The sequence below is a fragment of the Lutra lutra genome, chromosome 7, assembly GCF_902655055.1.
Source record: "Lutra lutra chromosome 7, mLutLut1.2, whole genome shotgun sequence".
NCBI classification, from domain to species: Eukaryota; Metazoa; Chordata; class Mammalia; order Carnivora; family Mustelidae; genus Lutra; species Lutra lutra.
In genome coordinates this window covers 30,061,500-30,077,803 of record NC_062284.1, presented here as the reverse complement: position 1 = coordinate 30,077,803, position 16,304 = coordinate 30,061,500, and the positions used below count along the sequence as shown (strand labels likewise).

The 16,304-nt window shown below is 43.3% G+C and overlaps 1 protein-coding gene across 3 annotated transcripts in view; it reads right to left on the bottom strand.

Moving 5' to 3' along the window:
• Positions 1 to 149: 149 nt before the first annotated feature.
• The window catches only part of SIN3A (SIN3 transcription regulator family member A), a 76,116-nt gene continuing 59,961 nt past the window's right edge, over positions 150 to 16,304 (bottom strand). For all 3 annotated transcript variants that reach the window (XM_047737226.1, XM_047737228.1, XM_047737227.1), the window contains exons 18-21: positions 14,229 to 14,321; positions 13,254 to 13,348; positions 5,374 to 5,581; positions 150 to 2,812 (exon numbers count right to left, since the gene is read on the bottom strand). In XM_047737226.1, coding sequence (XP_047593182.1) covers positions 2,582 to 2,812; positions 5,374 to 5,581; positions 13,254 to 13,348; positions 14,229 to 14,321 — 627 coding nt within the window. In that variant the 3' untranslated portion in view covers positions 150 to 2,581. The remainder of the gene's footprint in view (positions 2,813 to 5,373; positions 5,582 to 13,253; positions 13,349 to 14,228; positions 14,322 to 16,304) is intronic.

The window sequence follows — 16,304 nt, the reverse complement described above, 5'->3', positions numbered from 1 at the left end:
CAGGGCTGGAGAGTTCAGAAAAGCCACAATGCCAGAAACCTCTCCAATTTCATCCTTACCCTAGTAGTCCATCGGCAGTTTCTTTTTGCCCCCTTCCAGGATTGCCAAGCAGTGCGCTTGTCTATAAAATCATTACTAAGAAAAATATATACACGTTAGCCCTGATACTTTAATGGAAATACTGACCAAGTTCACATTTCAAGTGCAAATCACAGGGAAAGGGGACTAGTACAGAACACCAAACATGATTTAAACTAAAGAGAACTCACCGCTATAACAGACTGGGTTTAGAACTTGGGAGTTCAGTTTTCAGAGGGCAGCAGGGCTAAAGATTGTGCTTGTAAAAACACTGGCTGTAGGTGAAGCTCCCACTTCTTTGGGTTGCCCTGATGGGTTGCATTTTCTCCTGAACTTGGCCCTGAAACCAGACCCTGTCCTGCAGGGAGGTAAGTCTGCACATAACAGTGCTACCACAGCCAACAGGTGGGGTGTCCCTGGTGAGACCCCATCAATTTCCCCCATAATTCCAAGTCAGCCTGCCCTTTCTTAAGCAGAGGGGGATAAGTGGAGAAACCTGAAGATCTTTCCCCTCAATAAGTAACGCATCACTATACCTCCAAGTCAGGCACTGCCCTAGCTTCACCCTACTATCTCCTCCCACAAGGTTCTATTACCACCCCTACACTTTAGGGCTCAGAGTCTCCTGTTCCCCCTGCAACAACAAAAGTCTAAAATAGAAGTCTATACCATGTGTTTTTAAAGTTCAGAAGCACCCAAACTTGTAGTCTTTGGTGGCGGTGTTGGGGTTTTTAAGCAAACAAAAACCACACAAAACATGACTGCTTACTTAACGACTGAGACTAGGGTAATGGTTGATGGGAGAATAAATCTACCAGAGTACTTGGAGGGGTTCAGTTGGTCTTTGTTTAGAAACTCCAGGCTGAAGACCTATAAAACTCCTACTACTCACTCAGTTTAAATGTCTGGTCTACCAGTCTAAATTTATGTAATTAAAAAAATATATATATTCCATTTGCAGTTGCTAATAACATAGCAAATCTTTCTCCCAACCCCATTTATACCACACGCCTTGTACGCATTTCCTTCAAATACTGCTTTGGTATTTAAGTCGTTCACCTCCATTTCCAATTAAGGATAAGAAAAACAACACAGAAATGCAAACTAAATAGCCAGACAACTGCCCAAATAGAAAATATTTCCAAACAGTTGAAATAAGGAGAAAAACATGTACTAAAAGAATGAAGTATTCTATTTTAAAAATTTGGAATATTTTGATTTGAGACAAGTGCAATGAACTGCTAACTATTTAAAGCAAATTCTCGTTTGTGCAGAGGGTAAGGAACTGAAGCCCAAAATCCCTGTTCCACAGTAGTTCTCTGGTGAGGACAAGGGACTTGGGTTGAGAGTTCATTCCTTAAGTAAGAACCAAGCTTTATTTATTTACCAAAAAAAAAAAAAAAAAAAAAAAAAAAAAGAAGAAGAAGAGAGAAAAGAAAAGAAAAAAAAAATGAAAGGGAAAAAAGGAAAAAAGAAAAAAATTTGGGGCAAGGGGGAGACAAGTTTTACACAAAAGTACTACAACGGTAACTCCCTTTGGTAAAAAGTGTAATAAATGTCTTGTACATCTGTTCACAGGTACTAAATCTGAGCCACATAGAACTATGGTACACAAGAAGCTAGAGCAGTTATGCTAGCACATCAAAGCATATTTCTTTTAATAAAAAATCGACAGTATGTACATTATTTACAAAAAAAAAAGAAAAAGAATAACCAAGTTAAAATTGTGTGTGTGTGTGTGTGTGTGTGTGTGTGTGTGTCAGAGAGTAAAGCTGGTGGATGGCACTAGGGTAGACTAGTAAAGAAGCAGGTACAAAACAGTTCCACGGGAGCTAAAAAGGACGACGGATTTGAACTTGCTGAGGTTGAGAACCAGAGGAGAGTGTAAGGGTGGGCAGCGAGGGATTCGTCAGGAAAAACCCACAAGATGATCAATCCCAAAGCCAAACTGCAGGTCCCAGATAAAATCTAATGGGTGATCTAGATGTGCTCGAGTGACCAGGAAGAAAAAGAAAAAAAAAAAAAAATCAAATCCAGTTTTTTTTCCTTTTGTGGGGAGGAGAGGAGCAGTGACCATCAGAGTTACAATCCATCTGAGCGGTGAGTCCTTCCCCAGTCTGTCAGTGCACGCCCATCCAGTCAAGGTGTGAACAGCGTCTGGCTCCTTCATTGAAGGTCAGGCCCCAGGAGACTCCAGTCTTAGCTCTGCTGGTGTGTGCAAGCGAGCTGCGCGTCTCTGTGCTTGCACGGATTTCCTTCCCCTCCAGGGCAGGCTAACACCCCAAACCCCTTGGGAAAAGTTCCAGCTCCGGCTTCGTATGGTATCCACGTTCCTTCTATGCAGCCCACTTGGTGCCAGGTTGCACCAGCCACACACTGATCAGGTGGCCATGTCCCAGAGAGGCCCAGTGAGGCTTGAAAGGCATCTTCCTTGTTTCTTCAGTGTGCGTGAGTGCGCGCGCTCCCCACACACATCCCTCAGTTACCTGCTCTGGCTCTGCGGTTACGGGGCTTTGAACGCTGCGCCGTATTTGACACGGTACTTGTTTATGCTTACAAAGTGCAGGGTCTCTGTGTCACAGGTGGTGGTACAGGGCACCAGGCCCTCCAGCCCCTCACCCATGAGCCACTTGCTGGTCTCTGCTGCCATCTCACGGGGCACGTGCTCCTTGGTCCATTTGTCCACCCAGGCCTGGAACCTCTGATGTAGCCGCTTGCTCACACGCTCATGGGACTGCGAAAGAGAATAAAAAAATTGTGAACTAAGACAAAAAACAAACAAATAAAACCAAAAAACCCCTCTTCAAATACAAAGCCTAATTTTCTCCTCAAGTAGCAGGGGAAAAGATGTGCGGTCAAGCCTTTGATACTACTGGTTAGTTAGGAGTCTCTGTTTAAAGAAGAAAATTGAAAAGAGGCTAAGAATACAGAGTAGGTGCAGAATTGGAGCCCATAAAGCCCCTAAAGAAATGTCGACACGGGGCGCCTGGGTGGCTCAGTGGGTTAAGCCGCTGCCTTCGGCTCAGGTCATGATCTCAGGGTCCTGGGATCGAGTCCCGCATCGGGCTCTCTGCTGAGCAGGGAGCCTGCTCCCTCCTCTCTCTCCACCTGCCTCTCTCTCTACTTGTGATCTCTCTCTGTCAAATAAATAAATAAAATCTTTAAAAAAAAAAAAAAGAAATGTCGACACAGGGTCTTAGCAGAACGAGCTCAGTAGTTCTCATTTTTAGCATTCATTAGTATCAACTAGGGAACCTGATAAAAATACAGATTTCCTCGTTTTCGTCAATCTGAAATTTTTTTTTTAAAGATTTTATTTATTTGACAGAGATCACAAGTAGGCAGAGAGGCAGGTTGGGGGTGGGGAGCAGGCTCCCCACTGAGCAGAGAGCCCGATGCAGGGCTCAATCCCAGGACCCCGGGATCATGACGTGAGCCTAAGGCAGAGGCTCTAACCCACTGAGCTACCCAGGTGCCCCAATCTGAGTTTTTAAACTAGCAGCCCAGATGCCTCTAATGTACCCGAATGAGACACAATGAGTTGCAGCTATAAGGTCCTTCTGTCAGCATGACCATATTCCACTTCTAAGTAAGACGGCACAAGGCAAAGGGCTTAAAACCCACTTTTCCTTCACGGTTATTACCCTGCCCTGCCCAGCAGGGCATGGGGCACAGCAGATCTCCAGGGGAGGTTTATGTTCCTACCTACCCAGCCACCAAATATCTACCAATGCCTATGTGTGAGGCAGAGGAGGAATGCCAAGATGAATTCGGTGCTACCCAGCTCCTGGAATAATCTGCACCAGACCCACAACACACAGCGTCATGAGGGAAATCTATTAAATCACCTGTCCAACTTTTCCCACTTGAATGACCTCTAGTCCTTTCACACTTCACCAGTCCCAAACACAGTGCTGGATGTGCCCCCAACCCCCTTCCTATCAACAGATTATGCCCCTAAACTGCCCGTTTTCTCAAGCAGAAACAAAACCAAAACCAAAACAAGACCAGGCATCATCCTTGATGTTCTCTTTTCTCTTACCCTCCCACGTCTATCTGATCATTACCGCATCCTGACAACTCTATACCCAAATTGTACCTCTGATCTAATTCTTAGAATTCCTGTTAGCCCGGGTCACCATCACATCCCACTTGGACAAGAGCAGTCTTTTGAGCATTCTTTGCCTTTCCAACTTCATGCCCCAAATCATCCCCACTGGGATGAACAGCAGTCCAAGCCATCCTGTCAACAACATCCCCAAGTACTGCAAACAAAATCCAAACCATGGTCTACGAGACTAGTGATGAGGTCTCTGCCCACCCTCCCTCTGGCTCAAGCCACGCTGATGCTTCTGGTTTTTCACACATGCCGAGTCCTTTCCTCCCTTCTGGCATTGCATTTTCTGGTTTCCTTCATCTAGAAAGCACTAACCCTCAACTCCTCACCAAGGTACATCCTGGTCGTTGTTAAAAACATCCTGGTCGTTGTTCCAACCTCAAGGGTCATCTCCTAAGGGAAGTCTGCCCCCACACAAACAGGGCCTGCATGCCAGCTACCCACAATCGCCTCACCTAGTTTCTCTCCTTCATTGTGCGTATCACACCATTTCATATGCTCTACTTCATAGCTGTGCCCCAGGGCCCGGCACAATCCTGCTCCAAAACTACACCAGAAAGCTTTCACAATCAGGATGGCATGCAAGAACAGACAGAATTCATAAGCAATACCACGTGAAATGCCAAAACTGGGAGGAGCTTTGCTGAGGAGGTGCCACTGGCTGCTGTGGGTTGAACTGTGTCCCCTGCATATCACTGTGTTGAGTCCTCCTGTCTGTACCTCAGATTGTGACCTAACTTAGAAATAAAGTTGTTGCAGATGTAGTCAGTTAAGATACAGTCAGACGATAGGAAGGTGGATCTAGAGTCCAGTATGACCAGGCCCTGAAAGGGGACACTGGACACAGGCACACAGGGAAAAAATGCTGTGTGAAGCAGATGAGGGCATGGGAAAGATTCTCCCTCCCAGCCCTGGTTCGAACCAACTCTGCCACACATCAATTTTTGACTTTTAGCCTCCAGAACTGTAGGACAATAAATTTCTGTTGTTTGAGGCACATGGTCTGCGGACCTTCCTGCTGACATCTTTAACAGACTAATATATCTGCTTACTCAGCAACTCACCACTCACAACAAGCGGTGGTTTTCAGAAAGGGAGAGAAACAACCAGGACCCCGCGGTAGCCCTGGGCCCGGCAAGGGAGGAAGGACGCGGAAACAGTCCGCGACTGGTTCTCACCTGATGAGCCCGGAGCAAGGCTGTTCTCCGGTACATGTAGTCCTCTGACTTGATCACGTACACCATCTTGTAGGAGTTCAGCTTGAATCTACACTCCAGTTTATCCAGGCTATCCACATTCTCCATGGTCTTCTTGCTGTTTCCTTCCTTCCCTTCCTTTTCCTGCTGTTCCCGACCACGCTGACATTTCCGGATTCGCCTCAGATTCCTACGGAGCAGAGAAGCTCTACAGGATCAGAGCTCGCCCAGATGCGACTTCCCATGAGTCCCCTCAAAGGGGTTCTCCTTGTCATATGCCTTTTTAGCACTTATCATAATTTTAGTTACATAACCAGATACACACACACACACACACACACACACACACACACTTTTTAGTTACATATAGTTTTATATTTTTAAAAATATATATACTTTATATATACTTTTAGTGTACATATATATATATATATACACACACACACACATACACTCTAAACTTAGTTATATATATTAACTATACATCTTTCTCTCCAATGGTTTCATTGTTAAAAAAAAAAAGTTTCAAATGCAGAGATACACAGAGTAAAAGGCAGAAATCTTCAACCTCTCCTACCCCAGATTCTCTGAATCCCACATGCCCCAGGAGAGGTGGGCACTGACAGCAGTTTTGATTTTAAACCTCCTAAGCCTCTTGGAATTCACATACATAATCACTCCCTACAGTTCTGCTTTGGGATTTTTTTTTTTTTTTTTAAGATTTTTATTTATTTATTTATTTGACAGAGAGAGAGATCACAAGTAGACGGAGAGGCAGGCAGAGAGAGAGAGAGAGGGAAGCAGGCTCCCTGCCGAGCAGAGAGCCCGATGCGGGCCTCGATCCCAGGACCCTGAGATCATGACCTGAGCCGAAGGCAGTGGCTTAACCCACTGAGCCACCCAGGCGCCCTGCTTTGGGATGTTTTTAAAGACTAAAGATCATACTATATATTTTATTATTCTCCGTTTTTCACTTAATGCAAAGATTTCTTTCATTTCACCAAATATTTGTCACATTCTCTTGATCTGCTGCCTTAACTAAAACATTCCTTAAAAGGAACCAGTAAGGGCTCCTCACCCGAACCACGGAGCAAAGATGATTATTCGAATGCCTATTTTTTCAATTCCCCCCAAAGACGGTACATAACTCCTATATCTTTTATACATATAGTTAAGAGGACAATTCACATGAATGGATGCCCTGGAAGGTATTTAAAGCTGAATTCTCTCCAAAAGCAAGCAGAAGAAAGCTTGTCAGCCAGACAGTTACACTGTTGCTAACACTTTGCTATGGCAACAAACATTGCTTCAGCGAGTATCTGGTATACATGTATTTCTGGAGGCCTGCAGTTCCTTGGTCCAAGGACCCTTGGGGGCCCCCAAACCCCCTTTCAGGAGATCTACTATTTTCATAATAATACTAAAACATAAAAATACTGAAACATATATAAAAAATTTTTTTTCCTATGTTAACATTTACACCGGCAGTACAAAAGTAATGGTGAATAAAAATGCTGGTGGCACCAAAATGTCCTTAGAAACCTTTATATTCTTCTCAGGCCGTGTTCTGGCAATTAAAAGAGGAAAGTTGAGGGTGCCTGGGTGGCTCAGTCAGTTAAGCATCTGCCTTTGGCTAATGTCATGATCCCAGGGTCCTGGTGATTGAGCCCTAAGTTGGGCTCCCGGCTCAGCGAGGAGTCTGTTTCTCCCTCTGCTCCTCACCCTGCTCATGCTCTCCCTCTCTCTCTCTCTGAATAAATAAATCTTTAAAAAATGTAACCTGGGGCGCCTGGGTGGCTCAGTGGGTTAAGCCACTGCCTTCGGCTCAGGTCATGATCTCAGGGTCCTGGGATCGAGTCCCACATCGGGTTCTCTGCTCAGCAGGGAGCCTGCTTCCCTTCCTCTCTCTCTGCCTGCCTCTCTGCCTACTTGTGATCTCTCTCTCTGTCAAATAAATAAATAATAAAATCTTTTAAAAAAAATTAAAAAAATAAAAAATGTAACCTGATATAATCCACATTAAAAACTTTCTGGAATATTCAGTCTCTAAGAAAATCTTTAAAAAAAAAAATGAGGAAAGCTGGTTTCACTTAAGAATGTACATGATGGGGGCACCTGGGTGGCTCAGTCAGTTAAGTGTTCAACTCTTGGTTTCAGCTCAGGTCATGATCTCACGGTGAATCAGCACAGAGTCTGTTTAAGTTTCTCTCTCCCTCTGCTTCAGCTCCTCCCTGCAGCCCTCTCTCTCAAATAAAAAAATCTTTTTAAAAAAAAAAGACTTTATTTACTTATTTGCCAGAGAGAGAGAGAGAGCACAAGCAGGGGGAGCCGCAGGCAGAGGGAGAAGCAGGCCCCTTGCTGAGCAGGGAGCCTGATGCGGGACTTGATGCCACGACCCTGAGCCAAAGGCAGACGTGTAACCAACTGAGCAACCTAGGCATCCCTAAAAAAATAAATCTAAATCTTAAAAAAAAAAAAAAAAATCCTTGATGAAGCAATAAACATATTTTGTCAAATCCTAGTCCCTTAGTATACATCCTTTTAATATGCTGTGTGTTAAAATGGGAACTACACATACGGCACCGTAGTGTGCCAAAGCACTGCCCGAATGGGAAATGGGTCACTATTTTTACCTGAAGGAACAACGGACTAACCATCCTGGAGTACTGGCAGCTATTTTTTCAAAAAATGAACAATAAAGGGGGCGCCTGAGTGGCTCAGTCGGTTGAGTGTGGGACTACTTGGTTTTGGCTCAGGTCATGACTAAGGGTCATGGGATGGAGCCTGGAGACCAGGGCTGGGGTTCCATACTCAGCGGGGAGTCTGCTGGAGAGTCCCTTCCTCTCCCTATTCCCCTCCCCTGTTCATGCACTCCCCCTTCCTGTAAATAATTAAATCTTCAAAAAAAGTGTTACCTGATATAAACCACATAAACAAAAGCTTTTTGAAATATTCAGTCTCTAAAAATGTAAGGGCTCTCCAGGCCAAAAAGACTGAGAACCTCAGCTCCAATAGCTGTTAAAGCAAATTATTAGAAACCAAAGTTATAAGGTAAAGTTCCCATACATTTTTATTGCCCTGGCCCCAGAATGATGGTATCAATTAATATTTTCCCCACAGAATATGAAAGTGCTTTCCTAGCCCACACCCTCCACAGCACAGGTTATAAATCTTTTAAAAACTTGGCCAACCTGGTGAGAAATACGCGGTATGCTTACTGTACTACTCCATAACCCTAGAGACTAAGCCTGTTTTGCTGAAGAGAGGCCTGGCACACAACAGCTGCTCCAATGTCTGCCAAATGGATCAAGGAATGAAGAGGCTGGCAGGACCCTTTTGGCTCACACCCCCCTTCTCCATGTTCTGATTAGAACTCAGTCTAATAATAAGAACAACACAGATCTTCCTTGACTTAGGGGTTACAGCCCGATGAGATGTTGAAAATATTTTAAGTCAAAAGTGCATTTTAGGGGCACCTGGGTGGCTCACTGGGTTAAGCCTCTGCCTTCAGCTCAGGTCATGATCCCAGGATCCTGGGATCGAGCCCCCAGTCGGGCTCTCTAAAGTGTAACAACTACAATCAAGAATCACTACATAGGGGCCGCTGGGTGGCTCAGTGGGTTGAGCCTCTGTCTTCTGCTTGGATCATGATCTCAGGGTCCTGGGATTAAGCCCTGCATCGGGCTCTCTGCTCGGCAGGGAGCCTGCTTCCCCCCCCCCCCCTCTGCCTCTCTGTCTACTTGTGATCTCTGTCTGTCAAATAAATAAATAAAAATCTTTAAAAGATTTAAAAAAAAAAAAGTGCATTTTATCCCTAACCTACTGAATGAGCATCACAGCCTAGGCTAGCCCACTTCAAAGTGCTCGGAAGACACTTTAGCCTACTACTGGTCAACATCCTCTACCGCAAAGCCTATTTTATAATAAAGTGCTGCATATGTCATGTAGTTTATTGACTACTGACTGGAATATGCAAACAAAGGGGCTGGATGGACAGAGCACAGTGCTAAGCATGTCAGCTCTTGCCCCTCGTGCTCCTGAGGCTGACTGGGAGCTGCAGCCCCTGCCCAGCATTGTAAGACGACCGCACCACAGATTGCTAGCCTGGGAAAAGACCCAATTCCAAATTCAAAATGGCTTCTAGTGAGTGTGTCTTGCTTTTGTATCATTGCAAAGTCCAAAAATCATTTAAGTCCAACTATCCTAAGTGGGGGACCATCTGTATTGGGATAATACCTTTCTGGAAACCTAAGACCTGGGATTTCAATTCTGAGTTTCTGGGAAGGAAGAAAGCTACTCTACTACAGCACAACCTTTTTTCTACTTCTGCAACTCCATTCTCATCCTCACAGGACCAACAATACACTGCCCATAAATAGAGAGGACATTTTTAAAATTCTGTGAAGTGAATATAGCAGACTTAAGACTGCTATCTTTTATGGGTTCTTTCTACTATCTTCAAAAGACTCTACTTCATTATTTTTAAAAAATGTAATTCTAGTATAGTTAACTACACAGTGTTGTATTAGTTGCAAGTATACAAAACAGTGATTCAACACTTCCAGACATCACCCAGTGCTCATCATGACAAGTGCACTCCTTAATCCCCATCACCTATGTCACCACCACCCCCACCTCTGGTGACCATCAGTTTGTTCTCTATAGTTAAACGAGTCTGTTTCTTGGTTTGTCTCTTCCTTTCCCTGTGGCTGGTTTCTTCAATTCCACATATGAGTGATATCATATGGTACTTGTTTTTCTCTGACTTACTTCATTTGGCATAAACTCTAGAATACTCTCTACCTACACCCATGTTGTTGCAAATGCCAAGATTTCATTGCTTCTTATGGCTGAGTAATATTCCATTGTATGTCACACCCCATCTTCTTTATCCATCCATCTATCGATGGACACTTAGGCTACAGAAGTATCTTGGCTATTAGAGATAATGCTGCTCTAAACATAGGGGTGCATGTAGCCCTCTGACCTTTTTGGATGCTATGGGGTAAATTCCCAGTAGTGCAATTCCTGAATCATGGGGTAGTTCTATTTTTAACTTTCTGAGGAACCTCTATACTGTCTTCCACAGTGGCTGCACCAGTTTGCATTCCCACCAACAGTGCAAGAGGGTTCCTTTTTCTCCACATCCTTGCCAGCATGATGTTTCTTCTGTTTTTGATGTTAGCCATTCTGACAGGTGTTAAGACAATGTCTTATTGTAGTTTGGATTTGCATTTCCCTGATGATCAGTGATGTTCAGTACCTTTTCATGTTACCTGTCGGCAATGTCTGTTCATGTCTTCTGCCTTTTTTTTTTTTTAAGATTTGAGAGAGAGAGGAAGACTGAGCAAGTCAGTGCACCCATGTGTCGTGTTGAGGGGAGGGCAGAAGGAGAGAGAAAATCTCAAAGGAGATTCCCTGCTGAGTGTGGAGCCAGACACAGGGCTTGATCTCATGACCCTATGATCATGACCTGAGCGGAAATCAAGAGTCGGACGCTTTACATACTGAGCCATCCAGGTGCCTCCTGCCCATTTTTAATTGGATTACTTGGTTTTGGGAGGTGTTGAGTTGTGTAAGTACTTTATATATTTTGGATACTAACTCTTTATCAGATACATCATTGGCAAATATCTTCTCCCAAAACAGCATGGAGGTTCCTCAAAAAGTTGAAAATAGAGCTACCCCATGACCCAGCAATTGCACTACTGGGTATTTACCCTAAAGACACAAATGTAGTGATCCGAAGGGGCACGTGTACCCGAATGTTTATAGCAGCAATGTCCAAAATAGCCAAACTATGGAAAGAACCTAGATATCCATCAACAGATGAATGCATAAAGAATATGTGGTATATATATATACACTGGAATACTATGCAGCCATCAAAAGAAATAAAATTTTGCCATTTGCGACGACAGGGGTGGAACTAGAGGGTATTACGCTTAGCGAAATAAGTCAATCCGAGAAAGACAACTATCATATGATCTCTCTGATATAGGAATTTGAGAGGCAGGGCGGGGGGGTTATAGGGGTAGGGAAGGAAAAATGAAACAAGATGGGATCGGGAGGGAGAAATCCATAAGAGATTCTTAATCTCACGAAACAAACTGAGGGTTGCCGGCTGGGCAGGGGTAGGGAGAGGGTGGACGGATTATGGACATTGTGGAGGGTATGTGCTATGGTGAGTTCTGTGAAGTGTGTAAGCCTGATGATTCACAGACCTGTACCCCTGGGGCAAATAATACACTAATAATACATTATATGTTAATAAAAAAATTTTAAAAATTAAAAAGATTTTCTCCCATTCTGTAAGTTGCCTTTTAGCTCTGCTGATTATTTCCATTGCTGTGCAGAGCTTTTTATTTTTATATAGTCCCAAGAATTTATGTGTTCCTTGCCTCAGGAAACTTATCTAGAAAAATGTTGCTACAGCCGAAGTCAAAGAAATTACTGCCTATGCTCTAGGATTTTTATGGTTCCAGGTCTCACCATGTAGGTCTTTAAAACCCATTCTGAATTTATTTTTGTATATGGTATACAAGTGGTCCACTTCCATTCTTTTGCATATAGCTGACCAGTTTTCCCAACACCATTTGTTGAAGAGACTGTCTTATTCCCATTGGATAATCTTTCTTGTTCTGTCAAAGATTAACTGACCACATAAATCGTGGTCAGTTTTCTATTCTGACTGGGTTTTCTATTTTGTTCTATTGATCTACGTGTCTACTTTTGTGCCAGTACCATACTGTTTTCATTACTACAGCTTTATAACATAACTTCAAGTCCAGAGTTGTGATGCCTCCAGCTTTGCTTTTCTTTTTCAAGATTTGGCTACTGGGGGTCTTCTGTGGTTCCACACAAATTTTAGGATTATTTGCTCTAGATTTGTGAAGAATCCTGGTGGTTTATTGGTATGTATTGCATTAAATGTGTAGACTGCACTGGGTAGCGTAAGCATTACAATATTTCTGCTTCCAATCCATGACCATGGAATGTATTTCCATTTCTTTGTCTTCTTTAATTTTTATCATCAGTGTTTTATAATTTCCAGAGTACAGTCTTTCACCTCTTCAGTTACATATATTCCTCGGTATCTTATTATTTTTGGTAAGACTGCTGTCAAGGTTGTCACTTAGCTGGGTTCTGGAATCTTGGATTTTGCGAGTTTCCACCATTCCTTAAGCATTAAAAGAGGCTCAATGTACCTAAACTGTTCACAGAAATATGTGGTTTCATCTGAAAACCTGCTTTCTTTCTGGGAGTCTGGAATTTTGGTACGTGCTAGGCAGACAGTGCCTACATGACTATCACCCAATAAAAAACCCAGCACTGAGTCTCCTAATGAGCTTCCCTGGTAGACAGAGTTTCGAACATACTGTCATTTGTTGCTTGGAGGAATTAGGAGCGTCCCGTGTGACTGCAATGGAAGACGGCTCCTGGAAACTTGCACCGGGTTTCCTGTGACTTTGTCACACACACCTTTTCCCCATGCTAAATCCCCAGATTTAGCTCTGTACTCTTTCGCTATAACGAGTCATCACTGTGAGTACGACTACATGCTGAGTCCTGTGAGGATTCCTCATGAATCATCAAGATTTAGACCGACACACACTCCTATCCAACCCAGGAAAGTTACCGCTGATTCTTGAAAGCTCTCACTTCTCTGATGCCTTGGGGCACATGCTGCAGGTAAGCTCATGCATGAACAGCCATAGAAACCTTGAATTAGTGTCCTTGCTGATCAGCAGACAGAACAACAAACTGAGTAAGCGAAAACCAAGGATCTGAAAGTCATTTAACTTTGTGTTCCTCATCCCTGTGCAAGTATATGCTGCTAATGTGTGACTCAGTTCACTCACCTTGGGAGAAATACTGGTTTCCGTGCCAGGTGCTCACGAAGCTCGGGAGAGGTAGTATCAGAATTCATGTATCGCTCCACATAGTCCGACCAGCGCTAGGGTTATAAACACAAGATGGGGGTGGAGAGAGAGTACAAACACCAGACTCCATCCTCCTTAGGTAGTCTAGCAAATTCTAGGACTAAATTGTCAGAAACCCTTAAATTTTAACATCAAAAAGATCTTTCCATAATGACATGCCGTTACTTGGTGTTGACATACAGCTTTAAATTCCTGTTATGGAACAAAACCCAAAGTTTGTCCAAGATACTTTAAAAGTTACCAGAAGTTGTAAATGGGTAGAAACTGGCTCACTGACAAATTTTATTTCCCCACAGACGGTTTTGTTAAAGAATAAAACATACAGTGGCAAATGTCTGAAAATCAGTATCTTTCACATTAAAATCTGGATTTCTGGCATCTCAAAAAAATTTTTTTTAAAAGATCCGGCAACCAGGAGCCAATATTCCCACAGAACAACCATCTCCCTTCCATGGCCCCTCAACATCACACACGGGGCTTCCGTCTCTCGTTAACTTTACCTGCTAGGCCAGCCCACTCTATGGAGCCGAGAACTCTTGGCTTCATCAGTCCCAATAAAGAGTAAACATGACACAAAATCGACATGATACTGGCCAATGACCTCATCTGTTGTTTCTTATACTTTACGAAAAACAGGAAAGGTGCCAACCATGAGAGTCCTGAAAGATGCCTTTACTGATGGCGGGTGATGGCCATCAACGCTAAGTACCTACCACGAGGCGGCCCTTCCCTTCCACTGAATACATACATGGCTGGAATGGCCTGTACTTGAAGCATCAGGCTCTGACCTGTAATAGGCCTGAGGCTGTCCTGACCTTCTAAGACCATCACTAGGCAGTCTCAGGATAGGATGGCTCTCTAAGCACACAGTTTCTGCAACATACTTGTCCATACCTCTGCTTCTACAGGGTCATCCGAGTTCTCCTCTTCTGTGTCCAGGAGCTCAATGGTCAGCTGAACCTGGCCCTGGCTCTGAATAAACATAAGCTGCAAATAAGAAACCAGGATGTAAACAAAAGACCATCTCCTCCAAAACTATAACCTAGCTGCTAAGGGTTGGGAGGTTGGGAGGAAATAGTTATAAAGCTCCATTCACTCTAATTGAAGAGATGAGGCAGGTGCTCCAAAGTTTAGGACGCAGGTGATAAAAAAGGCCAAAGTCCAATCTTCCTACCAGCGCAATGAAAGGCTAGAGCAAAAAGTATGATTTCTTGTCTCACACCTCCTGTATTAGCTGAGCAATAATCAATATACGAGTGTTTCAAACTTACTTTGTTCAGTGGAAAGAAATAGGACATAAAGCCAGAACCATAAAATGTCAATGCCTTTTTACCTGATACCCTCGTTTCTGGAACTTAATACAAAAAATGTTGAGCCAATAGCATGAAAGAAAAAAAAGAAGGGAAGGAAAGGAAAGGAGGAAGGAAAGAGAAACTTCTTTAACTAAAGTGAAGTGGAAAACATCAAACCCAACAGAGAGCAGCAATCAATTCTACTGCCATAAAGATTACTACACAAGGGGGCACCTGGCTGGCTCAGTTGTAGAGCATGTGACAGTCGATCTCTGGACTTCAAGTTTGAGCCCCACATTAGATGCACAGATTATTTAAAAATAAATAAAATAAAATAAAATAAAAAGACTACCCAAGCCATCATACACACTGTGGCCTAAGGAACACAAAGCATCAACATATTAACAAAGTTATCTGCTATAACGGTTATCAATCATATTAAAAGTTCTTAAAATTCTGAGTTTCAACATTTGTATGATTTTTTTTTTTTTTAATTCGTATTTAAAAGCAACACACCGGGGCACCTAGGTGGCTCAGTGGGTTGAGCCTCTGCCTTCGGCTCAGGTCATGGTCTCAGGGTCCTGGGGATGGAGCCCCGCATTGGGAGTGGGGGGGGGGGTCTAAGCTCAGCGGGGAGCCTGCTTCCCCCACCCCTGCCTGCCTCTCTGCCAACTTGTCATCTTTGTCTGTCAAATAAATAAATAAAATCTTTAAAAAAAAAAAAAAAAAGGCAGTACACTGGTTAGAGGCTAAAACAAGTCATGCTTTGCATAAAAGAACTATCAAATGGTGGTGGCACATGTGACTTCCCCTGTCAGAATCCCAAGATTTTCAATGCTGTTATCCTAACGGCTTACTGCACATAAGATCTCTGTCCGAATCACATGGAGAAGATCAAAGCTTACAAGAAGGCTTGAGAATCATCTATTTCAACCTTCTGCATTTTACACAGGAAAAAATTTAGAGTTCTCACTTCTCAAGGCCACACAGTCAGTAAGTAAATAGGACCAGAAGCCAGTTCTGGTTCCCAGTATTCTTCCAGAGAAGCTTTAAAAATTCCAACCTGCTAGTAAAATGTAAAACATGACAAGAGCGTAATACATGCAACATAAATACAAATATAGTTACTTCCAAAACAGATATGAAAAAACTGTCCCTAGGAGTTTGCTTTTCCCCACCCAATCCAGGATGACCTAGAGTGTCAAGATTTATCCTACTGCTTAAGGAAATAAAATTTAAGAAAATCAAATTAAAGTGATACTGAGAAGACTGTCTCCTCTCTACTTAAAACTGAACTTAACTGCACCCCCCAAGAGCTTAGAGCCCGATGTAGGGCTCAATCCCAGGATCCTGGGATCATGACCTGAGCCGAAGGCAGAGGCTTTTAATCCACTGAGCCACCCAGGAGCCCCAGAGAAAACCCTATTTTTTTTTTAATTTTTTTTTTTTTTAGATTTTATTTATTTATTTGACAGAGATCACAAGTAGGCAGAGAAGCAGACAGAGAGAGAGGAGGAAGCAGGCTCCCTGCTGAGCAAGGAGCACGATGCGGGGCTAGATCCCAGGACTCTGGGATCATGATCTGAGCTAAAGGCAGAGGCTCTAACCTACTGAGCCACCCAGGCGCCCTGAAAACCCTATTTTTAAAAGTACATAAAAAGAACCAAACAGCCCTCCC